Raw genomic sequence first — 22,074 nt, 5'->3', positions numbered from 1 at the left:
GCTGGAAACTTTATTTTGCTTAGAAACATGAAAGGGATGAAATATGATGACCTGTGTGTATGTGTATGTGTGTGTTTGTGTTTAGTTTGCTTTCTGTAGGGTATAGTATTGGGGAGTTTGTGACTGCCAAAAGTTGCTTAAATTATCCCATACATATCTGGTTTTGAAGTACTAGCTTTTTTTTTTTTTCCCCCCTCCTTGATTTGCACTTTATTGTCAACTATATAATTTCAAAGCAGTGTTATTTTCTAATGGAAAATATGGGTAGTATGCTTTGTATGGAGCAGAATATCAAGTGGTAATCTTAATTAAATATTTATAAGATCATATTCATGTTAGTGAATTTCTAGGAATAACACAGCCTTTTTTCTTCTTTTGTAGCATAAGCAGTACTATAATGGATGTAGACAGCACAATTTCCAGTGGGCGTTCAACTCCAGCAATGATGAATGGACAAGGAAGCACTACTTCTTCAAGCAAAAATATTGCCTATAATTGTTGTTGGGACCAGTGCCAGGCTTGCTTCAACTCTAGTCCAGATCTGGCAGATCACATCCGTTCCATACATGTAGATGGTCAGCGAGGAGGGGTTTGTTTTGTCATTTCTTTTTTTTACTCCCTGTTTCATTAATTTTATTAATTTATAATTGCTAGTTAGGCTTTTTTTTCTCTCTCAAAGTAATTTGGGATTGTTTTTATATAGGCTTTATTTTTTCCAAATGTTTTTTTTCCCTTTTATTTACAAATTCCCACGTACTTGATGGAATCAAATTAAATAGAACAGATGATGTGTTGGACTTTAATTTTCTTTTAGGTACATTACTTTGAGGATCTTAGACTTTCTAAAGTATAGTGGGAATATTATAAATGAATACAGTGTATTCCAAAGTTCTGATGTTTTAAGTTGAGGACATTTAGGAATTGGCACTGTTTAGGATCTCTGTTAGGGTGGTTCTAAATTATCCATGATGCAGAAATTAACTGGAGAGACTATTTGACACCAGGATTAGTGTATATAATCCTTTTAAAAAATTTTAAAAATATATGTTTATATTGATTTCAGAGAGAGGCAGGAAGAGGGGGGAGAGAGAGAGAGAGAGAAACATCAATGGTGAGAGAGAATCATCAATCGGCTGCTTCCTGCATGCTCCCCTCCCCACTGGGGTACAAGCCTGCAACCCTGGAATCCAACGATGACCTCCAGGTTCATGGTCGATGCTCAGCCACAGAGCCACACCGGCCAGGCTACAATCCTGTTAAATGACAATCTGCACTCATTATTTGTGAGTGAAAATTGATCGTCTTTCCCAGGTCTTGCCAGAGCTGGCTTAGAGAGAAAGTTCTGATTAGTCAGTATTGACCTATACCCTTTCAGGAATGCATTTAATTGTGTTAGCTCATATAATTATTGGGTAGTGAATAAAGAGCTGAGCAAATTAGGTGAGTCAAAGTGTACTGTACAAAAATATTTATAATATTTCTACTATTCATAATGTTTTTCAGCTTTATCTAGGTTTGTCTTGAATAGTTACCAAGTTTAGTGTGTTTTCCAGGAATTAATGTCATATTGTAAATACAGATAATTTATTAGGCCATACATTTTCCGTCATCTTACCATCACTATTGAGATATACTGATACAGAAATGGTTAAAATCATCAGGGTTTAAGTAAGTACACAACTGTTTCCAAGGCTGTTTTTTTTGTTTGTTTATTTGTTTTTAATCCTCACCTGAGGATACTTTTTCCATTGCTTTTTCAGAGAGTGAAAGGGAGAGAGAGGGGGAGAAAGAAAAACATCGATGTGAGAGAGATACATTGATTGGTTGCCTACCACACGGACCCCAACTGGGCCAGGGATCAAGTCTGCAACCAAGGTACATGGTACCTGCCCTTGGCTGGAATCGAACCCGGGACCCTTTAGTACATGGGCCGGCGCTCCAACCACTGAGCCAAACCGGCCAGGGCTCCAAAGTTGTTTGAATAGTTACGTTATATTATTGCTCTTTTACCAAAAAAAAAAAAAAAAAAAATACAATCTTATAAGCATCTCTAACATATTTACCTATGGTATTGCATTTAAGATTTCTCTTTTAATCCTCACCCAAGGATATTTTTTCCACTGATTTTTTTAGAGAGAGTGGGAGGGAAGGAGTCAGGGTGGGGGGAGAGAAACATCGATGTGAGAGAGACACATCAATTGGTTGTCTCCTGTGCCCCAATGGGGGCTGGGGAAGGAACCTGCAACCATCGTATATGCCTTTGACCGGGAATTGAATCACACACCCTTAGGTGGCAGGCTATCTCTCTAACCACCGAGTCATACCGGCCAGAGCACATTTAACTTTTTTTTTTTTTTAAGAAGTATTTGCTGTTGCCTGGCCAGTGTGGCTTAGTGGTTGAGCACTGACCTATGATCCAGGAGATGGTGGTTCGATTCCAGGTCAGGGCACATGCCCAGGTTGTGGGCTCGATCCCCAGTGGGGGACGTGCAGGAGGCAGCAGATCGGTGGCTCTCTCATCATTGATGTTTTTATCTCTCCCCCTCTCCCTTTCTCTCCCTGAAATCAATAAAGATACATTAAAAAAAAAAGGTATTTGCTGTTGTCACAATATGTTGTAATGTGTCAGCAGTCTTTTGAATACTCAAGCTTTAAGTAAACATTTGTCTTAATAGATTTAATATATATGGTGTCTAGGTAGACACCAGATGCTATATTAATGAACTGTGCTCATCCTATGGTTTTTCACTGTTTAACCATCTCAGTGGTTAGGCAACTTTGGCAGTGGGTTTCCCCCATCTTACCCCCCCCCCCCCCCAATCAGGTTTTTGGTGTGAATTTTCTGAAGTTGGTTTCGTGGTCATTACTGAATTGCCTTTTGTGAGCCAGTGCTTGGTATCATTTGGTCTATATCACTATGGTAGTCTTTTGAGCCATGGCACTTTGCTTTTTAGGCACTTGACTTAGCAGCTATACATAGGATCAGGAGCTATGTAGAAGATCCCTGGGTTTCTCTTAGTAAGCGTGGAAGAATTTAACATTTTTAAGTCTTGGATTCTACAAGTTGAGTTGGCACACAGTCTTTATGAGACTGCTTTCAACTCTTTTACAGATTTGTAGAAAAAATGGAGTTTCACACTAAATGTGTCATGTAACCACTGCAACTACATGTACGTTATTGATATTACAAAGCTATACATGAGTCTTGTTAATTTCTACAATAAGTATAAACTTGTTGAAATGAAAACTCCCATGTCATTTCTTGAACCCTTACTCATAAAATTGCTTTATTACAAATAATAAGATTCTCTGGCTAATTGAAGAGTAGTGCTATTTTGACCAAAGAAAGGAGTCCTCATTTTTGAAGGACATTAATTGCTAAACTACAAATGTATTGGAGAACAGTAGAAAATCCACCCCAATTATTTCTACACACCAGTCATTGGTATATATAAACTAAACTTTCAGAATGAAAGAATGAATGAGAATTTGAAAACCTGATACTATACAAGATAGGAAATCTTGATCTGGTTTTGTGCTTTAAAATAGAGTAGCTGTTGGTTGGAACATCTGTGTGTTTTATAAATAGCCTCTTCGAAATTTGGAACTTAAAAAATTCATTTAACTGTTTTTAAGTGTATATTTCAATGGCATTAGTACATTTACATTGTTGAGCAACCATAACGACTATCCATCTCCAGGACCTTTTCATTATCCAAAACTGAAGTCTGTACCCATTAAACAATAACTTCCTTACCTTTCCTTCCCTTAGCCCCTGGTAACTGCTCTTCTACTTTCTGCATTATAAAATGGACTATTCTAGATACCTCATATAAATGGAAAACAGCAGATTTTGATGACATAATTATTTTTCTAGATTTTTAATTTCTGTTTTCTACCCTAAGTATTAAACTATTATAATGGAATAGAAACAAATGAGGGAAACATTGGTAACTCTAGAGGACTTTGTGCTTCTAATTATTGAAAGATAACAATTCTACTGGAGCAGTAAGGTAGTAAGATTTAAATACTATATTAATTCCTATTTTTTCCCTCACCCCACTTTAATCACCCTGGAAAAAAACAAACCATCATGTAATAGCTTAAAAACAACTTTTCCCCTTTTAAACTATGTTGCTGTGTCACGTGGACTTCCTACTTTTATGCGGAAGCTAGGTGGAGTTAGGTTTTCCTGACCTTTTCATGTATCAAAGTGGTTGGATACTTAATTCTACATTAAAAGTTATACTAGCCTGGCTGGCATGGCTCAGTGGTTGTGATCCAGGAGATGGAGATTCAATTCCCTGTTGGGGCACATGTCTGGACTCGATCCCCAGCGGGGGTGTGCAGGAGGCAGCTGATCAGTGACTCTCATCATTGATGTTTCTCTCTCTCTCTCCCTCTCCTTTCCTCTCTCTCTGAAATCAGTAACGAAAAAATGTTTTTTTAAAGAAATGCCCTAGCTGGTTTTTCTCAGTGGTTAGAGCGTTGGCCTGAGGACTGAAGGGTCTCAGGTTTGATTCTGGTCAAGGGCACATACTTAGGTTGCAGGCTTGCTCACATTGGTGTGGCCCCCATACCCCCTGTTCACTATCTCTGAAAAGCAATGGAAAAAATATCCTCAAGTGAGGATATTAAAAAAAAAAAGTTAGACTAACCATTTAAATACCAAATTATGAATACACCCTACCCTATTAAAAAGAATCATAGGATGATTTTCTGCTATTTAAAAAATGAAAACAGGCAAAAAATTAAACTTTTTTGTTAAGTGTAATAGAATTGTGTTCTTGTGTCCATACTTTCTTGTGGTACTGGATTTCCAAAACGAGACTGAGCTGTTTTACTAACTAAATTTCAAACCCCAGTATCCCTCTTAATATACACCTAAGTTTTGGTAGGTAGGGAACTTCATCTTGTAGGAGGATTTCAGTGGTCCAGTAAGATCCATTAGTCTTCTGTTCTTTCTGTTTTAACTATTTCTTTAAATACAATTGCCAGAAAGAAATATGTTCATGTTTCTTGATGCAGGAGTTATTTTACATGTTCCATTTTATTAAGTTTACTTTTGAAGGGGAGCGGGCCAGAGTAAGATTGGGGGGTAGGGGGAGGGATAGCATATTTATTCAAAGGTTTGAATGAGGGGAGTTACCTTGATGTTATATAGAATGACATTCGTAGACTCTCAGTGTTAAATCAGATTGCTTCTAGGAAGTGAAATCAATCTTAGGAAGTCCCTTTGCATTGTTGTTGTTTTTAATCCTCATCTGAGGATATGTTTTTGATTTTTAGAGAGAGGAGAAGGGAGGGAGAGAGAGGGAGAAACATTGATATGAGAGGGAAACATCGATCGGCTGCCCCTTGACCAGGGACTGAACCTGCAACCCGTGTATGTGCCCTGACTGGGAATTGTACATGCAGCCTTTTGGTGTGTGGGATAACACTCCAACCAACTGAGCCACCCAGCCAGGGCTCACTTTGTGTTTTGATTGCCAGTCTGGTATCTCCTGAACACAACATGAAATTTGTTGTATCTTTTGCAATACATGAAAACTATATTAGGTTTTTAATTAGATATTTTTATCCTCTGTTTTATTACATATCTTTTAACAGAGAAAATTGGAAATGTTAATACATTTACTGTGGCTAAAAATAATGATACAAAATTATAGCTATCATTTTAGACTGATTGGAGACAAAATAATTAGATATAAAAATATGCTTCTCTTTTGTATGTTCACATTTTGTAATAAAATGAATTTTTTCTTCCGAGAAATATTAGAACTTAAAGGAACCATAAAATCATCCATCTAATCCCTTCCTGATTTTAGATAGTATGTCTCTTTGTATGTGTGAAATCTTTTTTAGCATGTTTTACTGACAGAGGACTCTAATTCCTTAGTAAAACTAGCCCCCCTGCCCCTTTGGACATGTAAAATATTCTGCTTGCTGGCTCTGTATTTAGAATATATTTGCCTGGTTTTAATTTACTTTACTACTAATAATCACTGAAGTTTTCCTTATGCATACTTAGACTCTGTCAGGTTGCATTGTCCTCTTAGGTAAAGCTCGCCTATTCTGACAGTAGTGAGTCAAGTTTTCTAGAGGCGTTATCAACAGGAAACCTCCCTGTAACACTGAAATTGTTGACCTGTACATCTTATAGGTTAGGTCATTGTAAATTTGAAGATTTTTTGGTAGTCCAAAAATATATATATGTGTGTGTGTGTGTGTGTGTGTGTATTTAAATATATCTTTAGTGACTTCAGAGAGAGGAAGGGAGAGGGGGAGAGAGAGAAACATCAATGATGGGAGAGTCATTGATTGGCTGCCTCCTTCACGCCCCCAGCCGGGGATCAAGCCCGCAACCCAGGCATGTGCCCTGACTGCCATCTCTTGGATCCTAGGTCGATGCTCAACCGCTAAGCCATGCCTGGCTGGGCTATATGTATATTTTTAAGTAATGTTTTTATTAATTTCAGAGAGGAAGGGAGAGGGAGAGGGAGATTGAAACATCAGTGATGAAACAGAGTCATTGATCGGCTGCCTCCTACTGGGGATTGAGCCTGCATCCTGGGCGTGGGCCCCGACCAGGTTTCGAACCTCCATCTTGTGGATCCATAGGTTGATGCTCAACCACTGAGCCAAACTGGCTGGGCTGAAAATATTCTTTTAATGGGTATGTACCTTTTTTTCTTGGACAGTGGCAGAAAAATCTGGTGGCAGCTATTTTGAGAAGGGACCCCCAATGTCTAATATAAACAATTTTTTTGTTAACCAGTCTTTCTTAGAGAATATACATTATCTTAGATTTTTACTGTGTTTTGGAGTTATCAAACGTGTGTTCATAGTGTCTATTTGATGAAGAAGGAAATAAGAGACTTAGATAAGTGATTCTCCCAAGATTACGTAGCTGTGAAGTGTGAAAGCTGGGTAGAATTTAGTCATTTACTTTTGTTCTTTCTATTTCTGTTACATCTAATACAACCTAATATAATATAAATCTGTCTGTTGTGACAGCCTGGAGTATGAATTTCTGTGCCTCAGTGTTCTGATTAATATAGCTAAATCTTAATTCATTTTATGATAGTACAGAGGAACCATAAGAGATTTTAGTTTTGAAATTTATTTCATATTTGGGTTTAATTTCTATGGTGTTTGGTTTTCAGAGTTAATTTATGCAAGGAGAAAGTTTCCAAAAATAGGGTATAAAAATGTTCACATACTGGCATCAGAAAAGGACTGAGGTTTGAATAAAGATCCTTTTGTCAGATTTTAGACTACCTGTTTTATCAAAGGGTTTTTCTAATATAAATTAGGAAAGGAAATTTAGCTTTTAAAAATTCTGGGGTTTTTGTGGATCCTTGATGTGGATTTTTAATGCCATTTTGTGTATCAAGACTATCCTTGTCCAAGTTTATTGCTTCCTCCTCCTTGCCCCCTAATTATTTTTCAAATATTTCACAAGTGTTTCGTCCAAATATGGCTAAACATAGTTAGCTTTGGTCTCTTTACACTTATTTCATTTCCTAAAATATTCACTAGGTTGAAGGTTATGGTTTTTCTTTGAACCTGAAGGTGTTGCCTTAACAGTGTTACTAGACGTTATTCCATCTAGAGTCTAGACCATACCTACTCACAGTTAAGGCTATTATCTGATGGAATTACAGGATCTGCCATTGCCTCCATACATATGTTTATTCATAGGAAAAAAAATTAGAAGTTAGAGATTTGTGGTTTCCCTCAAATGCGGTGGTTGGGTAATATTAGGTTAGGGCAGTGTTTGAGTATTTCTCTGATTTTTTTTTTTTGAGACTAATTTAGCACAGGGGTCACTTAAGAGTTACATCAACAGAATTCTTCACTGTTAAACATAAATTATGTTAATTTTGTACTCAAGTACTTTTTTTAAGACATTTCTGTTTTGGGGGAGTATGATTTGTGAGAATTTTAAACCAAACTTTGATTCCTGTTTATTACTTGGATTAAAAATTTAAGACTCTGAGAGTCTAGTAAGTCAAGTTAGGAAATTGATAAATAGCACTGATTATCTGCATGTCATTATCAAATCTTATTGAACTAGTTTCCATAACATATAGGTGTAGCTTTACAATTTTTTTCTTTTTTCTGAATTCATTTAAAAAGTAGCTTTTAATTTTAGGAACTTCAGGAATCATTTTATAAATGTATACTAGGTCAGGAATTTTAACTATGAAGGAGGAAATGTTAATGACTTCTATATCTGCTTAGCTTAAAGAAATTAGCAAATCTTTTGTGGAATCAGGATATACCATATCTCTACCTAAACAGTCACATCAGACAGCATTAGCAGTGTTGCCTGGTTAGATCTATATGATGTAAAATGATTTTAGTTTTGAGTAAAAATGGATCTCAGTTATTTTAGATTGTTGATTTTTCTAGGCTTTAATGAAACAGTTTATTTTAAATTGAGTTTAATGATTGTTTCCTCAGTTCTGTGTGTCTCTTCTTTCTGTTCTATATGAAGTACATTCTAGTCTTCAAAGTGTGGCTCAATTTATAATTATTCTTACCTCAGAAAAGAACGGATCCTAGAAATGGTACTTTGAAGGTGGTGATGACAGTAGATTCATATTCTTTTGCTGATGTTAGGGATCCGTTTTAAGTCATTTGGTGGAAATATAGTCAAGTAGAAGATTGGTATCTCACTAGTAGGAAAATGATAAAGATTAGATGGTTAGTTGACAGATTTGTGTTTTTCCAAACCCAGTCAAGAATATAGGTTACTATGATGATGGAGAAGCTCATGCCCATTGCTTTTGCAACTATATTAGTTTGACATTCTGCGCTAGATTTTGCTTCCTCTTCAAGATAATTGAAAATCATTTTTAATGAATAGAACAATGTAAGAATAAGTAGTGTGCATGTGAGAAGAGGAATTGGGGAACAGGGAATTTGTAATTTGATAGTTTAATTGTATTACTCATTCTTTGAAGATGAAACTATCAGCCACTAATTAACATTTGACTTTTGATTTATTTTCATTGTTTATACCTTTATGTTTTCTTTTTTTTGTTTTGTTTTGTTAATTCTCACCCAAGGATATTTTTTCCTTTGATTTTTAGAGAGAGTGGAAGGAAGGCAGGGAAGGGGGGAGAAAGACAGAGAAAAACAGACAGAGAAACATTGATGTGAGAGAGAGGCGTCGATTGGTTGCTTCCTGCACCCCCCCCCCCCCCCCCCCCACCAGAGCCTGGGATGGAACCTGCAAACCAGATATGTGCCTTTGAATGGGAATCAAGCCCGGGCCCCTTAGGTGTGTGGGCCAGTGCTCTAACCATTGAGCAACAGTGTCCAGGGCTATGTTCTCTTGTTTTAAAAATTTATCTTTATTGTTAAAAGTATTATAGATGTCCCCCTCCCCGCCCCATTGATCCCCTCCACCCTGCATTTTCCCCACCCCAGGCCTTTGCCATACTATTGTCTATGTCCTTGGGTTGTGCATACATGCATATAAGTTCTTTGATTAATCTCTTCCTACCCACTCCCCCACCCCAGCCTTCCCACTGAGATTCCTCAGTCTGTTCCATGGTAATTACAATTAATACATGCTTGTTTCCTCATACAGTAAATACAGAATGGTTCATAGACCTAGTTCCTAGGGATGTGTTGTTAATAATTTGTATGTTTCCTTCTGAAGGGTACTTTGGCATTGGTGTATTAGTTCCTTATTGAGGGAACAGACAGCAGCCCTAAGGGGGAAGGAAGGGTTAAAACTGCTTCTCATGTGGAAGTTCAGAAAGTTTAACATTAAGCATTTAATTGGCTCTTTTTGTTAATTGATGGTTTGCAGCATGCTCATTTGAGCTTAGAAGGAATAAAACTGTTGAAATAAGTACTGAAAATTACTATGGCTCTTCTTTTAATAGGTGTTTGTTTGCTTATGGAAAGGCTGTAAAGTATATAACACTCCGTCAACCAGTCAGAGTTGGTTACAGAGGCATATGCTGACACACAGTGGAGACAAACCTTTCAAGGTAAGTAAATGTGAGTTTTATTTTTTTTTAATTTCAACTTAAATTGACAAGATTTTTTTCTTTTTAATATATCTTTATTGATTTCGGGGGAGGAAGGGAGAGGGACAGAGAGAGAGAGAAACATTGATGATTAGAGAGTCATTGATTGACTGCCTCCTGCACACCCCCTCTACTAGGGGTCAAGCCCACAACCAGTATGTGCCCTGACCGGAAATCAAACTGCCATCTCCTGGAGCATAGGTCGATGCTCAGCTGCTGAGCCACGGTGGCTGAGTGACAAGATTCTTAATGGGCATACTTTTGCTCTTAAAAATTTGAAAAGAACTACTTGTTTTAACATGCTAGTAGATGCATGGAATTTTAAAAAATAATGGAGGAAAGATGATTTATTCCAATTTTTAAAATTTGGAGAACAGAAAAAACAGGCTAGGGTCTTGAAAATAGTGGACAGATGAATGACTTGAATGCGTATCTTTAAAGTTGGTTGGTTGGTATTAATATCTTGTGCTCTATTTTCTCACTGTCATAGTTTTCAGCCTTTTTATTTTTTATAAAGTTGAATTTATTTTTTTAATATATCTTTATTGATTTCAGAAAGAGGAAGGGAGAGGTAGAGAGAGAGATAGAAACATCAATGATGAGAGAGTCATTGATCGGCTGCAGCCAGCAACCCGGCCATGTGCCCTGACCGGGAATCGAACCCCGATCTCCTGGATCCTAGGTCAATGCTCAACCACTGAGCCATGCTCGGCTGGGCTATTTTTATTTTTTTTAATGCGTGTATTTTTCAAGAGATAACATGAAACCAGTGCATTTTATTTTTTTGATTTATAAAAATATTACAGATGTCCCTTTTTCTCCATGTTGAGCCAGTCCACCCTGCCCCACCCCCCTCAGCCTTTTTATTAGCAAACAGTGATTATTGTATGAAAATTGTAATTGTAGAACATTAAGATACTTGATTCCTTTCACTCAATTTTGAGGTCTTGTGCAGAGCTTAGTTGTAAATTACTGTGTCCAATAGGTGTATTTTCTGAAATCTGTATAAAGAGCAAATTTTTAATAAAAACTATTTTTCCGTTTATCTTAATTAAAAATTAAAATATTTTGGTTTGTAATTATGGAAAGCATATACCATAGAGACTGAAAGTTTGTGTTTGAAGAAGTTTAATAGTTATTAAACCCATAATATCTCTTGGTATATAAATACTGTGCCAGAAACTTCCCTTGGGTTTCATTAGGTAGAAGATAATTCTTGTGGAGTTGCCTTTTTTTTTTTTAAATATATCTTGATTGATTTCAGATTGAGGAAAGGAGAAGGCGAGAGAGAGAGAGAGAGAGAAACATCAATGATGAGTCATTGATCGGCTGCCTGCTGCACGCCCCCAACTGGGGATCGAGCCCACAACCCGGGCATGTGCCCTGAATGGGAATCCAGCTTGTGACCTTTTGGTTCATGGGATCACTGCTCAATCACTGAGCCACTTAATTTTTTTTTTTTAAAAGACAATCTTTAACAAGTTTTAAGAATGTATATAAAAATAATTTACATTGCAAATCTTGTTCCCTTTCTTGTTCCCTTATTCCTTCTCCCCCAGAATAACTCCCATTTGTTTCTAGTGAATTCTTCGAGCATTAATATATGAAACTAACGCAGATAAATTTGTAATCTCATTCTTCTTTCTTTCTTACAGTCTAGTAAACTATACTATCTATATTTTTTTAAATAAGCTTTTTATTTTAAAGCAGTTTTAAATTTACAGAAATACTACAAAGATTATAGAGTTTTTATATATATCCTACACCAAGTTTCCCCCACTATTAACATCTTTATTGTCTGTATGTGTACCTTGCTTTTTTTAAAAACATACTTTATACTAGAGCTCTTTCCATATTTGTTCATAGAGAATATCCTCTTTTTATTTTTTTAACAGTTTCATAGTATTTCATTGTGTGGCTGTAGCAGTTTATTTAACCAAACTTGTATAGACATATGGGTTGTTTCTAATCTTTGCTATTACAAATAGTGCTACAGTGATGAATCTTTGAACATATGTCATTTTGTACCTGTATGCTTATATGTGTAGGAAAAATTTCCCAAAACGATATGAGTGGGTGTATCAAAAGCTATATAAGCATTGGTAATTTTGATCAGTATTGCCAAATTGCCTTCCTTGGGAGTTATGCCCTCATCAGCAATGTTAGAGCGACTGCCTTCTACACAGCCTTCCTAATAGGGTGCTGTCAAACTTTTGGATTTTTGCCAATGTAGTAAATGAAAAATTGCATCCTAATGTAGTTTAATATGCTTTTCTTTGTTTATGAGTGATGTTGGGCATCTTTTCATATGTTTAACCCTTTGGATTTCTTTTCCTTTATTTTTTAAAGAATAAATGGTCTAATTGACCTTTTTGTTGGCCTGTGGGTCCTATACCTTTAATATCCTAGTCTTTCCTGTAGTCATACTACAGTTCCTGGCCCTGGCATTTACTAGAAATGTGTAACCTGGGACAGGTTTTTAAACTTGTTGTCTAATGTGTAGCTGGTAATAATATTGACCTCAGAGTTGTACAGTATGGATCCAGTAAATGGAAGAGGTTATCATTGAAATAAAAGAATAATTTACTTTCTCATCGTGTGTATTTTCATGTATTTTTATTTAAGGCAGCAATTCTGTTGCTGGTTGATTATGATGTGCAGGTTATTTTCAAAGCTTGTACAAATGGTGTTTTCCCTCAGATCTTTTTTTTTAAAAATAAGTCTTTATTAATTTCAGAGAGAGGAAGGGAAAGGGACAGAGAGAGATAGAAACACCAATGATGAGAGAGTCATTGATCAGCTGCCTCCTGCATGCCCCCTACTGGGGATCAAGCCTGAAACCCGGGCATGTGCCCTGACCTGGAATCGAACCTTGATCTTCTGGATCATAGGTCAATGCTCAACCTCTGAGCCACGCCCGGCCCGGCTTTCCCCAAATCTTTTTAGAAACTGTAAATGATTCCCATTGGAGAGGGGGAAAGAAATTGTCTTTAAAAGACAAAAATTAAGGGGTATGATGTAGCAAGGCATTGTTCTGTAAGTTACAGAAATCATTTAAATCAAGAAAACATTTATTGATGTCTTCAGTACATGGCAATATGGTAGGCATTTTGGAAGCAAGGTACATAAGAAAGGCAGTCCTCTGCTCTTCAGGGAACTTACATTCTATAGGTTTATACAAATCTAAATAGATTAAAGTAATGAAATGTGTTAAGTGTTTTAATGGTGACCTGTGATAGGATCTCCGGAAACATCGATTAGAGGTCAGTTAAATGTGCAACTGAAAATCCGAGCATTACTGTTGACTCCCCCAAAACTTAACTGCAGTCAGCCTTCAGTTTCCAGGAGGGATTGGTTCCAGAACCCCCAAGGATACCAAAGTCCGAGGATGCTCCAGTCCCTTATAAACTGGTGTAGAGCAGTGCTTACAGTCAGCCCCACCCTACACATTTACATTTCGTGGATTTCCAACCGTGGATCGAAAACACTACTTTCAGTTTGCAGTTTGGTTGAATTGCAGTTGCAAAACCCACGGATATAGAGGGCCAACTGTATTTATTGAAAAAAATCTGTGTATAAGTGGACCCACACAGTTCATACCCCATTTTTCAAGGGTCGTTCTTTTGCATAATAGGAGCTGGGAGGGAGTAATAGAAGTTGAGTTAGGTAGTTGACTCAAGATAGAAAAAGTGATGTGGTTTTTGAGGCAAATCTCTTATTTTTTGAAAAATTTTTTAGTTACATAGTATATAACAGTGTCTAATTGCTATGTAGTATTAGATTTACAAATAAATCATATTTTATCCATTCTAATGCTGATGGGCATTTGGGTTTTCTCCAGTCTTTGGGGACTATTAATCAGCTGCACATTTTCCTACGTGTCTTTTGATTGCACACATGGATTCATTTCTCTGGGCTGAATACTTATAAGTGGAATTGCTGAGTCCTAGAATAGGGCATTTTTAGCTTTTAAAAACTGCCAGACTCATCTTCAAATTGGTCATATTATTTTAATTCCCACCAGCAGCAAGTGAGAGTATTAGTTGCTCTATATCTTGGTATTATCAGATTTTTTAATTTTAGCCATTCTAGTTATTGTGTAATGTTGCCTCATCCTGTTTTTTTTAATTTTTTTATTTCTCTGGTGAATAATAATTCTGAGCACATTTTCATGTATTTATGGCTATATGGATTTCCTATTTTGGTGAAGTATCTAAGCTTATATTTTATTAAATGGTTTGTCTTATGATTATTTAAAATATTTTATGTATTTTGGAAATAAGTCCCTTGTCAATTATACGTATTGCAAATACATTTTTAAAAATTTATTTTGAGAGTACATTTATTAGAACTGGGGACAGTGAAATAAGGAAGGGCCTAGGATAGGAGGATAGTAGAAGCAACAGGAGAGAGACTGGATGGGGCTGCTATCAGCTCACTGGAGAGTCAGAGAAAAGGGGGCCTTGGGGATAGGTTCAGGGGGTTACTAGCCTGTAACAAGCTGCCACTGCCCATTGCTCCCCTGGCGGCAAGTCTCGTGGGGTCCCTTAGGGTTTAGGAGATGCATGCCTGTAGGAGAAGGGGAAGGGAATGGCATGGGCAGGCGTGCTTCCTGCAGGGAGTGTGTGCTAGGACCTTTGTTTTAAGGGGTTTTAAAGGTTTCAGCAAATGTTTTTTATAATATTTATCCCTGATAATTAAAATGCAAAGATTATTCCTAGATAAGCCCCTTCACCGCACCCTGTGTTCATGTATATACACCTCTGTTTTGTATGTATATTTAGAGTTTGTGGGAAAGGAAATTGCTGTCATTTTGTTAAACATAGTAAGACATAATAATTAAAGGTTTGGACACATTACATGTGTTTATAGTACTAGGATTTTGGGATTCTTTATTCTCTTGGCCCTTTCTTTTTGTAACTGTGATTTTGATTTTTTTATTTTAAAAAAGAATATGGATATTTTTTCCATTGCTTTCAGAGAGAGTTGAAGGGGGGAGAGAGAGAGAGAGAGAGACAAACACACATTGATGTGAGAGAGACACATCAATTGGTTGCCTCCTGCACACGCCCCGTCCCAGGGCGGGGATCAAACCCAAAACTGAGGTACGTGCCCTTGGCCAGAATCGAATCCAGGACCCTTCAGTCCTCAGTTCGATGCTCCAACCACTCAGCCAAACCGGGTAGGGCTGATTTTGATTCTTGTTAGTCATCTAATATTAAGCTTCATCATGGCTAAGTTGTTTCAGCCCAACGTTTCTTACACATCTTTTACTCAACTGAAAAAAAAAAAAAAATTAGTTATATACAGCATGTTTGGTGATTGTTTTGATTTCCTTTTTCTTTATTGCCAATATGGCAGTGGTTTGTCTGGGTAAATTTGTATGTGTATGTTGAAATTGTGTAGCTGGACTTTTCAAGTAAGCTCATTTTCTTCCCACACACTTTTCTCTTCTAGTCTGATATATCTGTTTACTTTGAACACAATATTTATAGTTTCTTAGTTGTCTTGGATTAATTTATTGTAATTTTCCTCAGCAACTACTCTTATGTAGCTCAACATGATAGATTCCTTTCATGATGTTGACATACTTGAATAACTTCTCATTGTGATAGAGTAGTGCTTGAAAAACTGAGCCTTTCTTTTTCTGAAATAGTCAATCTTTAGGTATTTGGGGACTAAGAACATAGCTTAAAAGGTTGATAAAGAGAAAAGAAACCAGACTTAAACTGTTATATCCTTACTCTGAGGTGGCTTATAGCTGTGCACACAGACAAATTCTGGTAATTTGTTACAGGACACAGTGAGTGATGATACTAGCATTACATCATTCACTATGATGAGTGATGAAATAATTTCTTCAGTTCCTTTGTGATCTATTCTATAATGGTAGTTGATACTGCTAACTTAAAAGTCTTTTGCTTTTTAGCTTTATTGAGGTAGAATTGACAAATAAAATTGTAAGATACTTAAAGTACATTGTGATTTGATATGCATATACAATTGTGAAAGGATTCCTTTCATTTACTTAACACATCCACCACCTTACACACAACACACACACTTTAGTGATAATCTTTTTTTTTTTTTTTTTTAATCTTCATTGATTTCTGAGAGAGGAGAGGAGAGAGAAAGGGAGATAGAAACATCAATGACGAGAGAGTCATTGATCGGCTGCCTTCTGCACGCCCCCTACTGGGGATGGAGCCCACAACCTGGGCACGTGCCCGGACTGGGAATCGAACCAAGATCTCCTGGATCCTAGGTCAGTCCTCAACTGCTGAGCCACGGCGACCGGGCGATAATCTTTTGCTTTTCAACAGAAATTTCTAATAATACAAAACTTCAAACACCCTGTTTTGCTATCTTTCATTAATTCTTCTTTGCCATTTTGTATGTTTGTGTGTGTCTGTATTTGAAGCTCCCATCTTGCCTAGCTTTGACAGCCAAGTTTTAGGAGGCTCCTCCCCCTCACCAAAGATGGTACAGTTTGAGTATAAATAGGGACAACAGTTGAAATGAACATCATGATACTAAAAAACAAAAAACGAATTGGTCACTGTTGGAGAATGGTAGGGATCTTATTTGGAAAGTCAGTAAAAATCAGGAGTTTCTTCCTTTACTATATGAACTGTGCCACTGGGCACCCAGATTCTGGTACCTAAGCTGCACCCATGACCAATTAAATGAGACTCTCTGGGGCATGTGTTGCCAGGCATTGCTTGATTTAAAAAGGTCTTTCAGGTGACTCTGTTGTGCACCAAGGCTTAAGAAACTCTGGCCTATGAGGTATTTGTCTTATGGGGTCCTTATAACAGAAATATCACCTATTATATCACTAGGTGAGCTGTGTTAGTTCACCTAGTGATATAATAGCTGCTACTAAGCATTTCTCTGGTAAATGTGGTTACCAATTCAGTGCTCTTTGAGAGGGGAAAAAAGCATAGATAAAGAAATGCCTGTGCTGTATTTACTGTGTTTATTAACTTACTCTTCTCTAGGCCTACTTGATGTCTCACTTCCCTGTTTTTCATTCCCTTCCCAGCCCCCCCTTCCAGACTTATTGGCTCCTCCTTCTAGTCTGCTTTGCTCTCCTCTGCTCTACCTGACTTCTAAATGTAGAGAAAATGCTCTTAAAAGTTCTCACCCTAGGTGTTCTCATTTAGTCCTTTGGTTTTATTTATATTTATTTATTTACTTATGTATGTATGTATGTATGTCCGTCCCTTTGGAGATTTTTATTAGCCGACAACTGCAAGTGGACTCCTGTCCTAAACAAATTCACAGCCAGTTCTTTGGTTTTAAGTACTGTTTGTATTCTGTTTACTCTTAGATGCTTATGTCTGGCCCTAACTTTCCTTCTTGGCTTCCAGAATAGTGTATTCACCTTGCATGTCTAATAGAGATTTTGAACTTAATTAACATGTACGAAATCTTTAGGTTTTCAATTTCAAACATGATTCTACTCAAGCTTCAGTAAATAGTAAGTACTCCATCCAGTTACTTTGGCTTTAAGAGCCCTTTGTTGTTCTTGATTCCTTTCTAGACTTCTGTACTCCCCTGAAATAAATAACAGTAGCAAGTCCTGTCAGTTTGACTCACAGTATATTTTTAATATTACTGCTGCTTTTCACCCTACTGTTTTATCCTAGTTCATCTTCTGTGGTTGTTAATCAACACTATCTGAAATTCTTGGTAATTCCTCATTCTCTCCAAATTGAAACTCACCTTTCTTGGCATGAAGCATAGTAAGGTCTTCATACCTGGTATTTACCTGTGTCTCTATTCTTATTCGTTCCCTTACTATACCTTCATAGGAAATTGTGTTCCAGCCACACTATGCCACTAGTGGTTCTCAAATAGATCACACTTTACCCTCATTATGGTTTTGTATAGGCTGTGCTTTCTACCTGAAATTTTCTTTCTTTATTGATTTGAGAGAAAGATTGTCTTGTTGTTCCACTTGTTTATGCATTCACGGCCAGGTCTCTACCTGGAATTTTAAAAAGCTTTTTATTTTGGAAAATTTTTGGATTAAGGGACAAGATGCAGAGATAGTGCAGAGAGTCTTCCTGTACCTTCACCCAGTTTGTTTCCCCCGATGTTGTCATCTCATGTTACTGTGCTACATTTGTCAAAAATTAGAAACCAACATTTCTACTTGAAATTTTTGTTTTCCTTTAGGTTACCCGTTGATAAATACTACTGTATCTTCTGTGAAACTGATGTTTTCTATTTTGTTTCAGTAGCCCCTTATAGATTTTCATAGTACTTCATAGTCTTAATACTAGCAAAGACAGTGTTATTATTGTTTCATTTGAATAAATCTGTTTAGGGGGAATACCCAGTAATTCCATGTTTCAGATTTTAGAACAGCTACCTCACCACAGTGGTAGACAACATAGTGTTTCAGTGGACTTGGGAAATAGGACACTTAAAATATTCAAATCTCTAAAAACCAGTTGTTTTTTTAATTGTTGAAACAGGTAGCTTATTCATCAGAACATCGTGTGAGGTAGCTTAAGTTCAGAGGTTGTTGTATATGTGGGTGAAAACGTGAATATTTGAACACTAAAATTGCACTCAGTATCATGAAATGCTCATGTGAATAGGAATGAAGGTGCTACAGGCCATTTGAGGTGACAGCAGATTGTCTCTCACCTGTTCTCTGATGCACACTAATGAGTGGAATATTGATTAGATGACCCTTAAATTATTTTCTCCTTTGAGTAAAAGATTTGTATTGAAGTGAAATATGTGTGGTTGTGATTCTATTATATTTCTTTTTAAAATATGTTTTTTATTGATTTTAGAGGGAGGAAGGGAAAGGGAGAGAGAGAGAAACATCGATGATGAGAGGCATTGATCAGCTCCCTCCTGCACGCCCCCGACTGGGGATGGAGCCTGCAACTCAGGCATGTGCCCTGACCGGGAATCGAACCTTGATCTCCTGGATTCTAGGTTGTCGCTCAACCGCTGAGCCACGCCCAGCCGGGCCAGACGAAAATAATTTAAATAATATCTTTGAAATAACTTATTTTTATAAGTATACAAAATTGATTAAATGTTTTGCTTTTTGGGGTATTAAATCTTCTAATTTCGGTGTGTATTTTATAGCCACATTTCAAGTGCTCAGTAGCTATATGTATCTAATAGCTAAAATGTATTGGGTAGTGCAGAACTGTCCCATTAGTGTAATTCTTCTTAAAACACTCTCAATTCAGATGCTAAACAGTTGTTTTATGTTTACATTTTACAAAATTTGCAGTTTCAGAGGTAGATTCGTATACCCAAGTTGTGCCAAACATACTTTAAAGTTTTTCAGTAGGTAAGGATTGTGTTTAAATTGAAAATTAAAATAGTTATTAAGAAAATACAAATAAAAACCTAAAGGCACTACTTCTTACTAGGATGGTTTTAATAAAATAAATGTTGGCAAGGATGTAGAGCTGATGGTTATATACAACATTGTGAATACATAAACACCACTGAATTGTGCACTTTTAACGTAGTATGAAATGTGAATTTCACCTCAGTAAATAATAATTTAAATAAAATTTAAAAATTTGGTTTCTTAGTTATAGTAGCTTTGCCTTATGTGGTAAGTAGCAATACTTGTCTCTTGGCTCCTGTGGTGGACAGGGTCATTATATGGCAATATGGTAATCTACAGAGGATGGGAATTTTAAAAAGCAGCCTTCTTTCTTGGTACTCAGAGTATGTGTAGTAAATTTTTAAGTTCTAAGAATTCAGTAACCGTTAGATACTGTTCTCACGGTAAGAGTCTATAACAACTTTTTTTTTTTTTATCCTCACCAGAGGTTATTTTTTCCATTGCTTTTCAGAGAGAGTAGAAGGGAGAGGGAGAGAGAGAGACAGAAACATCGATGTGGGACAGACACATCGATTAGTTGCCTCCTGCACGGGGCCCTGGGGCTGAAGCCTGCAATTGAGGTACGTGCCCTTGGCTGGAATTGAATCCGGGACCCTTCAGTCCTTGGGCCAACACTAACCACTGAGCCAAACCAGCTAGGGCTATAACTGAACTTTTTTTTTTTAATGTATCTTTATTGATTTCAGATAGAGGAAGGGAAAAGAGGAGAGAGAGAGTTGAAACATCAATGATGAGAGAGTCATTGATTGACTGCCTCCTGTACACCCTCTGCTGGGGATTGAACCCGCAACCCGGGCATGTGCCCTGACGGGGAATTGAACCTCCATCTCCTGGATCTTATGTCGATGCTCAACTGCTGAGCCATGCTCGGCTGGGCTATAACTGAACTTTTGTGGGTTTTTTTTTGTTTGTTTGTTTGTTTTAATAACTGAACATTCTTGATGCAGGCTATCTAAGGACCACACTATTGATAGGGTCCTTGTAAGAAGTAAATGAAATATTATTTTAAAGTACTGGATATAGTCAGTTGCTTCTTTTCAGGGTTGTCTCTTTATATGTTTGTCTTGCTGAGCATATGTAAGCAGTTACAGGGTGAGAACTGTATGTCAGTCATCCTTATACTTACAGAATCTCGTATAGTACTGGACATAAAGTAGACAATTATTTGAACGAAAATCTTGACTCATTCCTCTGCCTCTTAGTGTGCACCTGAGAGTAGACAAAGATTTTTATTAGTAATGCTGAGTGCTATTAGAGTCCAGAAAATTGTCTCTTGTATATCAAAGTAAAAATAATTATTATTAATGACACTATATAAGGAGCTTGCTATGAAGTGTTTTAGCCAGCATTGGTTTTATCAGATTCTCTAAGCAGTTCAGTTCTGCTGATATCTAGAAATATATCTATGATTTACAAGATGCTTCTGGAAATATATACATATGTGTGTATATATGTATATGTATGTATATGTATATTCATATTCTTACCTTCAAAATGCATGGAAAGGATGAGTTGGGATAAGTATCTAGATATGCAGTGAAGGACCCCCTCAAGAGAGGGTGAGCTCCTTTCACTTAGGCAGCTTTAGAGAGACTTTGTGAATAAAGTTAGGATCTCTTACTAATTGAGGATTGTATTGTGCGGTATTTTTGAAATGAATTAGCCAATCTATTATATATTTAGGTGGTTTTTTTTATGTATTGTGTTTTTAGAGGTTTAAAATGGTAGCTGTGCCTGTTGAAAGAAAGACCCTGGAAATGCATGTAGATTTTTTTGTGATGTTATCTTGTTAAAGTGTAATATAAATTGAACCACCTAGGAATAATCTGATGGATGTAATTGATGTTAAACATTACAGATTTACATGGTTGGAGTTTGGTTGTCATGTCAGTAAAGTAAACTAAGTAAAGTGAATAAATTACTAATAGAAAAGACACCAGCAATCTAGCTGTGGATTTTGCTGTTCGGGGTTCATTTTGGAAAATGGTGTTTTAATTAACATTCATTTGTTAGAACACTTGCAAATGTTATTTCCTAAGGCCGAAGTAGAAATCATACACTTAAACTGTAGCTAATTTGTATATTGTAATTTTAGTGATATCCAAGCATTCTGCATTCATTATTGGAATTGCAGATTGACCAGGTTGACCTAAGTAGTTGACCTTTTGTTTTCTCAATTTTGCAAGTACAGAAAGTTCAAGAAGCAGTATTTATTGGAACTTATAGGGAGGTTGCAAAAGTCCATCTCTGAACAAAAGTCTTCTCTGAGAGGCTAGGTCTAATAGTTTAAAAATCGGTATTTCTTTCCTAGCTGTTAGAATAGTAGGGAGGCTGCTGGAGCTTTTGAAATATATGTTGTAAGATAAAAATAATTTAAAAAAATCCAGGAATGCAAGTAGTTGTCAGAATATTTAATTTTTTGATGTAAAATAACTTATTGCTCCTCTTAAAAAAGTAGTTAATTCAAAACTGATTTTTCTGGGAAGAAGAATCCACTATTTTTTGTCTTGCTTATAGTGGGAAGAGCAGTAAATTGCCGAGTCATGAAACTTGAGTTTTATTTTCCAGCTCTGCCACTGCCTATTGTCTATTACTGTGGGCAACTCATAAAATGAAAGGGTTCTTAGT

The 22,074-nt window shown here is 36.7% G+C and overlaps 1 protein-coding gene across 3 annotated transcripts in view; it reads left to right on the top strand.

Moving 5' to 3' along the window:
• The window catches only part of AEBP2 (AE binding protein 2), a 53,709-nt gene that overhangs the window by 17,849 nt on the left and 13,786 nt on the right, over positions 1-22,074 (top strand). For all 3 annotated transcript variants that reach the window (XM_081127380.1, XM_081127382.1, XM_081127381.1), the window contains exons 2-3: positions 382-589; positions 9,906-10,013. In XM_081127380.1, the coding sequence (XP_080983506.1) occupies positions 382-589; positions 9,906-10,013 (316 nt within the window). The remainder of the gene's footprint in view (positions 1-381; positions 590-9,905; positions 10,014-22,074) is intronic.

The sequence above is a fragment of the Miniopterus schreibersii genome, assembly GCF_964146895.1.
Source record: "Miniopterus schreibersii genome assembly, chromosome: 2".
NCBI classification, from domain to species: Eukaryota; Metazoa; Chordata; class Mammalia; order Chiroptera; family Miniopteridae; genus Miniopterus; species Miniopterus schreibersii.
This window is presented reverse-complemented; position numbering and strand designations above follow the sequence as displayed.